This window comes from Pochonia chlamydosporia, chromosome 3 (genome assembly GCF_001653235.2).
Source record: "Pochonia chlamydosporia 170 chromosome 3, whole genome shotgun sequence".
Classification (NCBI taxonomy): Eukaryota; Fungi; Ascomycota; class Sordariomycetes; order Hypocreales; family Clavicipitaceae; genus Pochonia; species Pochonia chlamydosporia.
In genome coordinates this window covers 2445263-2457675 of record NC_035792.1, presented here as the reverse complement: position 1 = coordinate 2457675, position 12413 = coordinate 2445263, and the positions used below count along the sequence as shown (strand labels likewise).

The 12413-nt window shown below is 48.5% G+C and overlaps 5 protein-coding genes across 5 annotated transcripts; 2 read left to right on the top strand and 3 right to left on the bottom strand.

Annotated features, from left to right (window-relative positions):
• Positions 1–187: 187 nt before the first annotated feature.
• Positions 188–2653, bottom strand: VFPPC_04597 (anaphase-promoting complex protein; the record flags this gene model as incomplete). The annotated part of the gene is made up of 3 exons (XM_018283930.1): positions 188–1691; positions 1748–1841; positions 1894–2653. The coding sequence occupies 3 exons, from the start codon at positions 2651–2653 to the stop codon at positions 188–190; spliced, it is 2358 nt and encodes a 785-aa protein (XP_018145212.1).
• A 792-nt stretch (positions 2654–3445) lies between these two features.
• VFPPC_15820 (cytochrome c oxidase subunit VIa) lies at positions 3446–4173 on the bottom strand (the record flags this gene model as incomplete). The annotated part of the gene is made up of 5 exons (XM_018293573.1): positions 3446–3491; positions 3572–3579; positions 3642–3801; positions 3932–3956; positions 4023–4173. 5 exons carry the CDS (start codon positions 4171–4173, stop codon positions 3446–3448), a joined length of 390 nt encoding a protein of 129 aa, XP_018145211.1.
• A 484-nt stretch (positions 4174–4657) lies between these two features.
• On the top strand, positions 4658–6938 carry VFPPC_04595 (DNA lyase; the record flags this gene model as incomplete). The annotated part of the gene is made up of 6 exons (XM_022428408.1): positions 4658–4685; positions 4738–4750; positions 4813–4858; positions 4923–5055; positions 5120–6786; positions 6813–6938. The coding sequence occupies 6 exons, from the start codon at positions 4658–4660 to the stop codon at positions 6936–6938; spliced, it is 2013 nt and encodes a 670-aa protein (XP_022284480.1).
• A 643-nt stretch (positions 6939–7581) lies between these two features.
• VFPPC_15819 (MAT1-2-1 like protein) lies at positions 7582–8428 on the bottom strand (the record flags this gene model as incomplete). The annotated part of the gene is made up of 3 exons (XM_018293572.1): positions 7582–7847; positions 7896–8194; positions 8253–8428. 3 exons carry the CDS (start codon positions 8426–8428, stop codon positions 7582–7584), a joined length of 741 nt encoding a protein of 246 aa, XP_018145209.1.
• A 1502-nt stretch (positions 8429–9930) lies between these two features.
• Positions 9931–10690, top strand: VFPPC_04593 (hypothetical protein; the record flags this gene model as incomplete). The annotated part of the gene is made up of 2 exons (XM_018283928.1): positions 9931–10156; positions 10206–10690. The coding sequence occupies 2 exons, from the start codon at positions 9931–9933 to the stop codon at positions 10688–10690; spliced, it is 711 nt and encodes a 236-aa protein (XP_018145208.1).
• Between the last annotated feature and the right edge of the window lie 1723 nt (positions 10691–12413).

The following is a 12413-nucleotide window of genomic DNA, read 5'->3' as shown; positions in this document are numbered from 1 at the left end:
TCCAGAGAGGCATGGGAAACAACTAAAGCTTTCTCTTTGAGTGTTCTTAGGAAGTCCTTGGTATGTATCCCAGGGTCATTGTATGATTTATTTTAGGGTTGATACGCCATCTATTGATATACATTGGCAACTGAACCTGGTGTACGTATAAAATATGTTTCTACACAATCAGCTTTATGCGTCCTCATCATCGCCCGAGACTTAATGATTCCGCTGTTTTCCGCAACTCCACATATGCTGCTGCATAGTCCGCAGCCAGTGCCATTTCTCCCGTGAGTTTCATAATCATTGCCTTCTTGGCCATCATTTCGCATTGGTTTTTGATATCCTGAATTGCCGAGTAGTGATCAAACGACTTTTGTACCGCTGACAGTGCTCTGGTCATGTGTTCAGTACGCTTGCTCGACTTTGGAGGCACCTTGCCAGCCATGCCCATATTTGCGTCAGCCAGGAAAGAGTAGAGCTGGGCGGACAGGGCGGACGACTCGCACTCCAACGCCCTTGGTATGACTGCGACGAGGAGCTGCGCAGATGCTTCGAACTCGCCCAGAGATACGAGAATGTTGGATAATGCACCGACGGCCTGCCACAGGCAAGGCATAAGTCGTGCGCGCCATGCTATGTTTGTGGCGCGTACTGCTGTTGAAAAGGCTCTTTGCGGACGACCACATTTGTCCAGCAAGGCGACCTTTAGTAGGAGAAGCTTGACCCGTAGAGCAATGTCCTTGTTCTCATCTCGTAGCTTGCATATTAAGCTTTCGACCTTTTGGAATGCCTTTTGTAAATCACCACGACGGATTAAGCAGTCGATGTGGAGTGAATCGATGATGAAAGCCATGTCAGGCTCCAGGTCGTCCGACTCGGACTGCAAAAGTTGGTCGAGCAGCTCTTCGGCACCATCTAGATTATTATGGTGCAAGTCTTTCTTCAGTTTTATGATGGCTCTGTATTTGTGCCAATATTGGCTGGGCTTCCATGAGCGCAACGAGTTCTCATCAAGCCTTTCCAGGAGTTGGATACCTTCATCGTACCGACCGCGGTCGGATAGTGTGAGTGCGATTCGGCAGGTGTGTTTGAGTTCGTCGTCGAACACTGCGTGTCGTGCGTGACATCGTAAGAATATGTCCGAGGTCAAAGTCGACAACTGGCTCAGGCCGAGTCGACTCCATAAAGCAGAGTATAACGCGAGCTGGGACCCAAACATTGTCTTCATGTTCCTCTCCACAATGACTTGGGAACTTCGAACCATGAATTCCAGAGACGTGGCAACGCTGTCTCCGTTGATGAGGCCGAGTTTGGCTTCACTTAGAAGCACAGAACTCCACAGAGTCCACATCCCAGATTCCTTGGCCTTCACTCTTAAGAAAGCCAGGCTCTCCTTGCCGGCTCCCAACAAGCTGTTTGACTCCAATTCGTGTACCAAGTTTGGGTGTGCTCGCCCGAAATGAAATAGCCAATTCAACGCAAAATTGAGGCATGTCATATCCCTGTTTTCTCGTGCCGTGGAAACGGTTTCCAGCATAGCCGCGACGGCTTCCTTGTAGCATCCAAAATCTGCCTGCAAAACGGCCAAATTCATAAGGGCATATTGGTAAAAGAGTCTGTCCCGATATTGCATGGTGTAATCAAAGTATCTATGCAAGAAGTCGAACGCGGTGGGATAGTCCCCAGACCTCCAAGCATCGAGAAAGCTGTACTTTGGTTAGAAACAAGACTTTACCATGAGGCATTAACGACTGGATCGTACCTCAAATAGTGTGTAAGACTGGGGACAAGAAAGCTGTCATGCAAAAGATCTTGGAACTGGTGCCGTATTTCCAAGGGAATTCGATTTCCATACTCTAACCAAGTTAGCTTCCGCCATTGACCAACCATAATAGCAAGTGTCCTTACTCTGCATCTGTTCAATCTGGAACTCGAGTAACGATTCCACATCGTCAGTGCTCACAGGTACAGTGGCATTCTCATCTCCCATGAGCATATCGCCATACGCAACTGCCGCCAAAGCAGACACGCTTGCCGGATCCCAGTCCTCTTGCTCGCCCAGCAAAAGGACGTTGTCGAAACTTAATCGTCCAAAATTGGGGTTCTTCCTCCTCAGGTAGGCGGCGGTAGGCTGGCGGTATCGCACAAAGGCTTTCCACAGTTCCGTACAGTCATGAAATCGCAGTCGTTGAAATTCTAGGCGTGACTTCCGAACAAACGCTCCAAATGGCGAGTTGCGCGACAGTCTTATCTTCGCATCAACCTCCAAGGAGTCTTCTTCCTCGTCCCTCTGGGTTTCTTCTTTTGTCTTAGCCAGCACGTCTGCAATTCTGTCAAAAAAATCATTCAGAGCGTCCAGCGAGTTGATGTCCCATAATTTGCCCAGAAATTGATCCCACAGCTTCCTGCCTGGCATTCCCATCAAGAAGGGATAGCTACCGAGAAGCTTTTCAAAGTCTTTGATGGTAATGACTAAACTCACAGTGCGCTCTGCTTTCGTCCATCGTGCTTCTTGTGATGACAACGGATCCGTAGAGTCGTGGTCCATAAGATGCGAAGTGATGAATGAAAGGACGGGCAACACAGCGTCGCTCGGGACTGCTTCCTCTGTGTACAGTTCCACAAGGGCCAGCAGCCCAATTTTGGCCGGTGTAAGATAACGAGCCATTATTCAACGCGGTTTAAAGCCATACAATGTTTTTCTCCGGGAAGTCCGTAGACGGTGCAGGTTGAAAGGCTCGCCGCCGTATTTGACAGCTGCTGGGGTTAGGAACAGTCGACGCGCGACGGAAGCAACAATAGCCGGTAGATCATATCCGCCAGCTCAAGAGGGGTAGCAAACTATGACCTGAAAATTAATTTAGGTGTAAAGGCTAATTTGTTTCAAGCAACGAATTATCGCCTTGCTCTAGTGTCCTGGCATTGAAATGCCTATTTGATGTGTAAATGGTAGACGCGTTGTCTGAGTAGCGCCTTGCTCTGCGTGGCGGGTATTCTTCGGCATTCCACAGGTCAATCATGATGCAATGGTCTCTTTTGGCCAGGCCGACAAAATTGCCAGTGCCTGACAGGGACTTTGCGTTGCGGCGATTCAACAAGGAACAGCACCAAGTTCAATGTTTTCTATATATTAATACCGAATTGGTGTCATTGGAAGCTATGCTGACGACGCAATTGGGCCGTCACATGAAGCCCAAACCGTCTTCATGTGAGGTGAGTGCCACCCACAACCCATCACACTCTCTCTTTTACAATTGATAAAGTGCTTGCATGTTCCTCGTCATGAGGTCCAACATGTCGAAGGCACAGAATTTCACAAATCTTCACACAGGTCAAAAGGGTGTATTTCAGCGAAACAGCGTGGTCAATTCGAATCTAGGGAACATGTACAAGGAGTCTCCTGAAGGGATATTCTATCAATTTTTGGCCCGGTAGCCTCAACAACAACAAAGTTCCAGCTTTACGCGACCTTGTCCTTGTTGTGGTAGTTGACGGATTCGTTCCAGCTGATTTTGATAGTTAGTATCATATGTAACGAGACAAATTCGCGCAGACATGTGGTCTCGCGCGGCCGGAGTACACTTACAACAGAGTCTATCAAATTTTAGTTAGCTTACATATTCAGCATCTTCAAATACAATGTGCAATAGACTGACCTTGTCACCATCTCCCCACTGGTAGTTCTTGGTGCGAATGTTCTGGTAGGGATACTCGGTTCGCTCCTCCAGAGGAGGCATGTGGCTCCAGTGATCCCAATGCTCCGTCCAGAGATACCAGGCATTGGCGCCGGCAAGGACGAGGCAGGGAACGACACCGCTTCACGGCTATGTTAGTACACAATTCAACCCAATAGTTTTTGTATAGCGAAGCCTTCAAGCTGGTTCTTCATGGGGGGATCATGCGAGATGGCGCAGCTTCCAACGACGGCGGGTGATGAAAGACGTACTAGATGGAAATCTTCTTCCACAGCTCTGCATCAATGTTAGAAGCCTGGCCTCAAAAGAGTCAATGGCAATTGCGAGCTCAATGGCACTCACCAGTGGTACCCTTGGCGTGGTCCTTGATGTGCTGGCGCTCCTTGATGAATTCGTTCTCGGCCGAGGTGCTGGCAAGACGGCGCTGGGCAGGGGCGCGCAGCTGCGCGGCAAAGCGCGAGACGTTGCGGGTGGCTAGTCGTGAAGCAAACATCGTGATGTCGATTGTCGTTGACTGATTGCGGATTGCAAGTTGTGAGATCAGGTCATCCGAGATCAAGCTCGGCTAGTGCAAGGTTTGCTGCCTCAACTGTAAGGCAGAACGGAGCTGTCCCAATGCACGTGACGTCGTGCGTTTCCCGCGACCTTCTCACCGTGGAGCTGCCCAATAGACGGAGATTCCCGCGACATGGAACGTGTGTCCACTGACGTCTAGATGCATTCATAACCGTGATTTCACATCCCAGCGCCGCAACGTCTCCAAGATACCCATTATCCCAATTGCTGCCAAGTTTCACACGGTCGCCTTCGTGGCAGTCGATACGCTCGTAGTGTATTCTAGCCATACAACCTGATGAAAACTTAGTTGCCTCGTGTTTGCGCAGCTGGGGCCAACAGGATGTAAATAGGCTGTCGACTTCACTGGCGAAGGAGTGAAATCTGCGTGAGCCTTCTTGAGAGGTAGAAGGCGTAGCACAATGGGATTCCGCATCACTACGTGGAATGGTGAGAATCACTAGCTCTGGCCATGCACGCCCATTACTGACGAACTGCGCAGTGAACGGCATCAGGTACACCTTCTAAACTAAATATGTGCCTAGCTGTCGAAGTCCATGATGTTGACACTGAATAGAAATCCGTTCGGATATCAACCATGGAGAGAGCAGCGCACCTTTCAGGTCAATATGCCACACCAACGTCCCACGTTCTCAAGTCCTCGGTATTAATGCCATCTGTGAATAGGCCATGTTCGAGATATTAGAATCAGATATTGTGATCATGCAAGAGACAAAGATTCAGCGAAAAGACTTACAAGATGACATGGTTTTAGTCCCAGGCTGGGACGTCTTCTTCAGCTTGCCAAAGCATAAGAAAGGTTCATCCACCTGCCTATTCCTGTCTTTTGAGGTTGGCATTGACATCTAACCCATTCGTTGCAGGATATTCTGGCGTCGCCATTTATACACGAAATGCCACTTGCGCCCCTATTAGAGCTGAGGAGGGAATTACAGGTGTACTTTGTCCCCCTCGATCAATGACCAAATTCCGAGATCTACCTTCGGACCAACAAATTGGTGGCTACCCACGTCCCGGTCAGCTTTCAGGCATTGTCGAAGACACAGTACTTGATTCTGAAGGCCGATGTGTTATTTTAGAGTTTCCAGCATTTGTGCTGCTTGGTGTTTACAGCCCTGCGAATCGAGATGAAAGTCGGGATGAGTTTCGTACCAGCTTTTTCGAGGCCCTGGATGTCAGAATACGAAATCTCGTGGCCGAAGGGAAGCAGGTCATTCTTACTGGCGATTTGAACGTGATCCGCTCAGAAATGGACTCAACAAATGTCCTTGAGACGCTGCGCAAAGAAAATATGACTCTTGAGGAGTGGCTTTCTCTTCCGACACGCCGAATTTTCAATCAGCTCATCTTCGAAGGCAACATTGTTGGAGATTATGATGAAGGTAGAGAAAGTGCAGTATTGTGGGATTTGTGCCGTTGTTTTCATCCAGATCGACTAGGCATGAACACTTGTTGGGACACCAAAAGAAACACCCGACCAGCCAACAATGGCAGCCGAATAGACTATATATTGTGCAGTCAGGGCATCAAAGACTGGTTTACATTTGCCAGCATCCAGGAAGGTCTGATGGGTTCAGACCACTGTCCAGTGTTTGCTACCATCGCTGACACAGTCTCCTTCAAAGACAACCAGGTCTGCCTCAGCGATGTTATGAACCCGATCGGGATGTTCAAGAATGGCAAGAGGATGCGAGATCTGGTGCAAAAGGACATTTTGCCACTGTCAGCAAAACTCATTCCCGAGTTCGACCGACGCCAGAGCATCAGGGACATGTTCTTCAAAAAGGGTACCAGCAGCGGCCATACTCCCGGGCACCAGCCCTCTGCGCCTTCAAGCGTAACAGACGATTCTACCATCCAAATTGCCGACGGTGGTATGGAGAGTAAACTAGAAAGTGTCATTCAACCAAGCAGTGCCGAGGTGATCACCACCACTCCACCAAAATCCAAAGAGCCCGTGGATCTACAATCTAGCCGGCAACAAAAGCGATCTCCCGACCCATCCGATCACACGCCAAGGCAACTGAAGCGAAGCAAATCGGGAACAGATTCAGCTGGACCCAAGCAAAAGATCATACAGGGGCAAACTACATTAAAAGGGTTCTTCAAGCCGATGAGCTCGGCGACAAACTCCGCAGCGGTAACCGGTGGTCAGCAAGCACAGAGCAGCACAACGGATCGTCCAACTACCACGTCGACATCACCGCCCAGAGACGCCGTCGCCGGGCTCTACACAGCGGAGATCGGAACATTAGCACATGAGCAATCTGACCGTGCTAATGATGCAGTCGAAGTTCCAAAGTCACCCGAGAAAGTTTTCGACCCTATAGAAAACAAGGAGTCTTGGTCCAAATTACTTGGAAAACGAGTTGTCCCCCGATGTGAACACAATGAACCATGCATCAGCCTCGTCACCAAGAAGCCGGGTGTGAATCGTGGTACGTATTTTCAGAACTCTGCAGTATCCCTCCAACTCTCGCCAGGCACCTTTCCATCTCGTGCGGCCATCCTCATCGAGTGCCATCTCTCAGTAAGATCTCGCTAACATGGATTTAGGACGGTCGTTTTATATTTGTCCCCGACCCCTCGGTCCCTCGGGAGAGAAAGAGAAGGCTTCTGAATGGCGATGTGGAACTTTCATCTGGAGTAGTGATTGGAATGGCACATCTTCGACGTAGCTAAGCGCCCACACATGTGGTAAAGAGATATTTTGTTCTGGCGATTGTTTCATTCATCCTGTGAGAAGACTATCTAAGCGAGCCACTGTAAATGCATAACACAGTCCTCTGTTGCGCCCTTAACTCCGACGTGTCCGAATCCATGCATTTGTACGAGAGCTGCCTTCCTGAGGTGCTTGAAGATAACCATCCTTGGCAACAGCTTAAACTTTTTGCGTGTCGACCTTCTCACTCATTGCGCTAACTACCTAGTTTTGGGGGAAGAAAAAACAAAAAAATCAATCGTGAGAACAGGCTGGGGTATCATATCGTTGACATAAAAGCAAAGACCGAAAACAGTCATTGCACCGTTATTTCTGGTCTGGCAATGGTTTGGTTAATAATATACATGTTGATGGGTGTGTTCGTTGTTTGGCCAAGTTCTCATCCTGTGGGTGCGTTGATACTGGTTCATCTTGACTCGTTGGGCTCTGTGAATAGGCCCAGAGAGGGAACCACTCGATGTTGAAAAACACAAGGCGAGATGTCAACTATTCCAAGTCTATTAGAGCCGGGATTCATTTTCATTTGAGGTACACTTACGAGGTGAGTCCAGGATTTCATTGCGAAAATATAACCTCTTCTCAATATCAGAGCCTCAAATTGGTCTAGATATGGTCATTTGGATCGGCCGAGTTTGCACTAAGAGGAATCATGCTCTCCGGTGACGAAGCTGTAAAGTCTCCTGAGCCTGTCAACCCCCGTGAGTGTGCATTTCTTCTTGTCCGTCGCTTTTTTTCGGATGGTTTGCGAGGTTTGTACTGGTAATCAGGGTGTTTTTCCAGCAAAGCTTGTTTGACTCTATCGGCCATATCCTTGTACTTTTGACGCACATCTCGAGACTCAAGATTCCATGCCCGACCGAGGATTTGAGCTTCATGATGTTAGTCATCAGATCTTTTGTATTTTTGGAGAGACTTACAAATTTCATTGTTTGTAATGCCAGGATTTGCGTCTTTCACGCTGTTGTGTCGTTCTTTTCGATAAAGAATATAAGCATTTGGAGGGCGTGGTATCTTCGTGGTTTTTGTGGACACGGTAGGTGCACATATCGTTGCAGCTCTTAATTTTGCTTCAGTACGAATTATCCAAAATGGATCCGATCGACCAGGTTGAATCAGCATGCCACCACCAGCAACGAAGTGTCGAGGGGCCCCCAAGAAGACGCGATCAGGGCCTGTTCCGTCGATGCAAAATAACACCGGCTCTTTGACATGATTTCTGAAAATTCAATTTGATTAGTAATGATGAGAAACCAACCGCTTGAGCTTTTGCTTACATGAAGTTCTGGGCAATGAAATTCTTTGCTCCATTGTCCAGCATTCGGAAGAGGTTTCCACTCAAACACAGTACCTGTCCGAATGGATTCACCTGGGCTTGGAGTTGAGACCAAATTGCTTGGAGTTGTTCCGAGCTCCATTGTGAAACTGGAGCCCAGTTCGTTTCTGAAGCCATGACTTCGATATCTGGAGTATCCCTAGGTGCAGGAGGTGTGTTCGTTTTCAATGTGGACCATCCAGAGACAGGTCGTGTCGATGATTCGGAAGTCGCTGGGATGTTAAGTTGTAGGAACACAAATGAGTTTCAAAAGTTTGGTTCGCAGATGATGCTCTCGAAAAAAACGATACCTTGCATGCGTGGTGGTGAAAGAGTTCTTAAGTTGTCAGTGGGCAAACAAGACTGCTCACTGGAGGCGCTCTTGATCTATTTCATGGCTTTTCCTCCTTGGCAAGGTAACTTGGACCGTGCCACCCCTCCACCTTAGCACCATCTGATCGACGCCAACGGAGGGGGTGTACCTAAATCAAATCTTGGCACCCCACCAACAACTCGCCTGTTGTTCAAGGAAGCCTAGACTCCGTCCATCTCGTCATTTGGCTCAATATTCACAGCTGCTCTCAACCCAAGAACCCTTACGCCACATTCGCGTCTCCAACTTGGGCTCCCAAAATCATAGCTAAAGTAAACTGGGGAAAATGTTCTCGGCTCTGTTGAAAGGAGTGCGAGAGATTTGATTGACAACTGCCATCTCAAGCTCAAATGACCAGAGTGGCAAGAAGTCGTGATTTGACAACCGGCGTTTCTAGAGCATGCAGAAATTTCTGACAGATATATCTACTGTGAAATTTGGAGGCCGCTTTTCGAATAAGAAGTTCTCCTTCTGGCGGGTGATAGACACAACACTTCTATGAACATTGTAACCCCGCTATAAAAGCGAACAGTCGTCTACTCTTCCGCGGTCATCATCTTAATCCAGCGACAGTGCTTTTTCCTACGTGTTCAGGTCAGGGAACCCATTTTCTTACAGTTTTTTGATTAAGAATGTATTCATTCTACGACTGCCAGAATAACGACAATGAGTGAAGTGGTAGATATCTGAATATGAAGTGATCTGAAATGGAAGTGAGTTCTAAGCTACAAGGATGCCTTTGAAGGACTTGCTCTTATCGCAGGTGCCGCCAAACGCAAGCCACACTTGATGTACGGAGTACTGTGTGGGAGAAATGAATCAAGTTCTTGAACACTCGCATGTCCATGGCCATGCTGTTTCATCCCACATGTATCTGCCAGCTGCCCGTGCGGTGGCTCACAAATCTTGTACCAGAGCCCTGTAGCCATATTACAGGGCCACATTACAAAGCAATATAGCGCATCGGAGCACAACCCAGCTCCTGACCCCAGCCCGGTTTGTCTCTCGCTGACTTCCCCCCCATGTAGCATTCTTGGCCGTATGGCCGCACATCACCTTGCACCATTCACAGGCTCAAAAACTTATTACTCTACAAACCGCACTCAACTCCCCGATTCTCTCTCAACACACCCTCCCACCGAACTTCCTTCTCTCAACAATTTGTGAAAGCGATCGAGTCAAGCCAAAATTTACTCTTCTTTTTGAAAGCCCACGCTTGCCCATTACAAAATCGACAACGGCAATACGCCAAACTGAACAAGCAAATATGGCAACCACAAACACGCTTGCTCTCCCCACGATCTCGTCGCTTCGCCACTTAGAACCGCGTCCAGGCGGTCAATGGGCAGTTACTGGACAATCTGCAGATTCATATTCACTGGCATATATCATGAACGGCGGTGCTGACGCAATTTGCTTTACCATGCAAGCCTGTGCCACCGAGGAAGACGTCAGAGTACACTGTGGATCGTTGATCTACAGTTACTCAGAAGGTAAAAGACCAGCTTGATATCCATACCAGCCTCTGCTAATTCATTCTAGACAATATCACAAATGGTGGGGTTACTTCGGCTAGCGAGCATGCTGCTTCAGGGGGTATGCACCTTGCCCTCCGCGCAAAGCAAGATGATTCCAACGTCACGGGTCTGGATACTCTTGCGTTGGATCCTCTGATGATCAATCCCATCCCTGAATCTCAGAATGCTCCCCACGATTCTGAACAGCTGTCACAATTTGGAGTCTCCCAGACTGAAGCTCAAAACAATATGTTCGATCTTAGTAACGGGTCGGCAAATAATCAAAACCAGCACCAAATGATGAGTGCTATGAACGGAAATATGAATTGGTCGACTTCTGAAGCGATACTGGCGATGACGCAACATCCAGAAGCTCAAGGCACAATCATATCGGGACCCGAACATTCTAACATTCTGTCCGACATGTGGGGTGAGAACTTTGGGAGACCCGAGTCTTTGGTGGATGGTACTACACAATCTGGATGGTCGCTGCAGTTCGCAACTTCTTGAAGTTGTTTGTGTGGGCAACAGTGAACGTTTACATGGACAGTTAAGGCGTTTATGAATCAATGTATCTAGGAACCTTTCTTTGCTGAAGCTATCCGCTGGAATGGCCAAATTGCTTCTCAGTCTCTCGCATAAGCTCTAGTCAGTTCTCACTTCTTTTCATAGCAATGGAAATACCATGTTTTCTTTCGACTTGCGGGCGTGGCCAGTTTGTGGTATAGCAAACATGCAGGTAAGGCGAGCGCCACACCAAGCTCTCACCCGAATCCCAGTAGCCCCAAACCCACCATGAAGAGCAATCAGATGTGGAACCGTTTTTGTCCACAATTGCCACACACCCCCGGGTGCTTGAAGATAGTGTTCTTGCACAAAGCCGAACAAAGACCAAAGAAGCGCCACGATTCATAACGGCAACTTTGCTAGGGTTTCGGCATTCGAACGGGTAACAGTTACTGCGCTTTCGCAATACGCCAAAACGCCTCTGTTGTAGATGATAGTCACCACCCCGCACGCAAGTTGGAGATGAGTTAAGCGGCCTCTTGGCGTGAACTTACACATCATCTTACTATGACCATGCGGTATTTGGTCCTGTATACAGGTTCTGGGGGGGGCTTGGTTAGGGGTTTGAGTTCAGTGCCCGTCTGGCTCGTGTCACCTGAACTTCTTTGGGCTGAACCAGCAAGGGGGGTGGGTATGAGATGGGTTATGGCGGGCACTCGATGTGTAGGCACGGATTGCAACTCGGCTTGTTCACAGCGACCAGAGAGAATCACAGTACCGAGATAGTCTTGTTGTTTTCCTCTCTCTCTCGCCGTCTGTCTCTCTCTTTTGGAATGATGAATGATCCTGGACTATGAACTTGGGGGTGCGCAGGGTGTCCCTGGGTTGTGTTCTTATTGTTCTCTTCATCACGGTTAAGATCCACAAAGTCACCGAGGCCATGGGAAACCGCAATTCTGCATAGCTAGGTTTTGGACCCCAAGAAGCATCACCTCCCAGGAAGATTGGTTACCGACAGATGCAGCTCTCACTGAGCTATGGCCTATTGTGCGAATCACATATCCACTCGGTTGGCAGGCAGAACCATTCTGTTCCTTGTTACTGGACCGCTTTGCCAGCACTTGAGCACCAATGGCCCATCAGGGGGGTTTCAGGATGCGTCGTTTTTTTTTTTTCTCTCTTTCTCTTTCGACCTGCTGTGCCTGTGTGTCTTGGTGTTCTGGTCTCTCTCTCCTTTTTGGATCTTTCTGCACCGCATTCTGGCGGTGCAGCGCCGTCAGGGGTTCACTCCGCAATCACGTTTGCCAGTTCGCCACATGGTATTTGTTCGCTCGGACCTGCATCTCTGGCGCTTTGGCCGTGACAAATACTCATTTATTTTCTGGTTCAGAGACATGAGAAACATTCTGGAGACCGCTTGCTACCCCGTGCGTTTGACTCTATCTCCATCGAAACTTTTTCGTGCTTGATGGGCCAAATTCTATGGTGCCTTGTTTCCTCTCTCGGCCGAGAACTCCTGAATCACTGCAGGTGGACGAGAGATCAACTGCCTAGGTGGTTTCAACGCTGTGACCAGTGGACATGACACGAACATTGGTGAATAGACCGCATAATATCTACGGATCCAAAAAGAGTAATCCTTAATATGCAGGAACCTTCTTTCAACAAGATCTACAGAGTTAGTTGGTTGGTAGGTGGGTTTGTCACTGCCGGAGTTCCGAGGCCA